Source organism: Corvus brachyrhynchos, unplaced genomic scaffold (genome assembly GCF_000691975.1).
Source record: "Corvus brachyrhynchos isolate BGI_N302 unplaced genomic scaffold, ASM69197v1 scaffold543, whole genome shotgun sequence".
Classification (NCBI taxonomy): Eukaryota; Metazoa; Chordata; class Aves; order Passeriformes; family Corvidae; genus Corvus; species Corvus brachyrhynchos.
In genome coordinates this window covers 140,225-140,977 of record NW_008237236.1, presented here as the reverse complement: position 1 = coordinate 140,977, position 753 = coordinate 140,225, and the positions used below count along the sequence as shown (strand labels likewise).

Here is a 753-nt window from a genome sequence, read left to right as displayed (position 1 = left end):
GCTGGTCTCGGGGTTCAGGCGGCGGCGGCGCCAGGAGGGAGCCGATGAAGACGCGCAGCACCTCGGGCGTGTCCACGACCTTGCCCAGGCACCACATCAGGGCCCCGTAGACCCTCATGAGCTGCTGCGTCTCCACCGCGTCCGCCTTGTTCAGCACCACCCGGATCTTGTCCTCGTGGCCCCGCAGCGCCCGGATGGCCCCGGAGAACTCGTCCGAGATCTCCAGCTTGTGCGCGTCGAAGAGCAGGATCACCAGGTCCACGCGCTCGGCGAACCAGCGCAGCACGGCCGGGAAGTCGTAGCCTGGGGACAAACGGGAACTGGAGACACCCAGATCCCAAATCCTGCCCCAAATCCAGCCCTGAACCTAAAATAATCCAACCCAAGAAGCGGCGCAGCACGGCCGGGAAGCCGCGGCCAGGGAAAATGGGGGAAAATACGGGAAAAATGGGATACGGAGAGGGATGGATCCCGAACCCAGCCCCGAATCCCAACGGGAACCCCACATCCAGCCCTAATCCCCAAATAACCCACGGCGAGAAACTCTGGAGCGCCTCTGAGAGGTCTCAGCCTGGGAAAAGGGGGGGATGGGATACGGGGGTGCCCAGATCCCAGATCCTGCCCCGATCCCAAAGCGATCCCAAAGCGAACCCCGGTTTAATCCCCAACCCCCTCCCAAACCTCCTTCCCCATCTCTTTCCACCCCCTTTTGCCCCCATTCCCAAATCCCCCTTTTTTCCCCTCTTTTTCCCC

At 62.7% G+C, this 753-nt stretch overlaps 1 protein-coding gene across 1 annotated transcript in view; it reads right to left on the bottom strand.

The window, feature by feature from the left end:
* LOC103612506 (EH domain-containing protein 2-like) overlaps positions 1–753 on the bottom strand; it is a 5,945-nt gene that overhangs the window by 3,153 nt on the left and 2,039 nt on the right. The window contains exon 2 of the mRNA XM_017729559.1: positions 3–367. Within this exon, the coding sequence (XP_017585048.1) occupies positions 3–367 (365 nt within the window). The remainder of the gene's footprint in view (positions 1–2; positions 368–753) is intronic.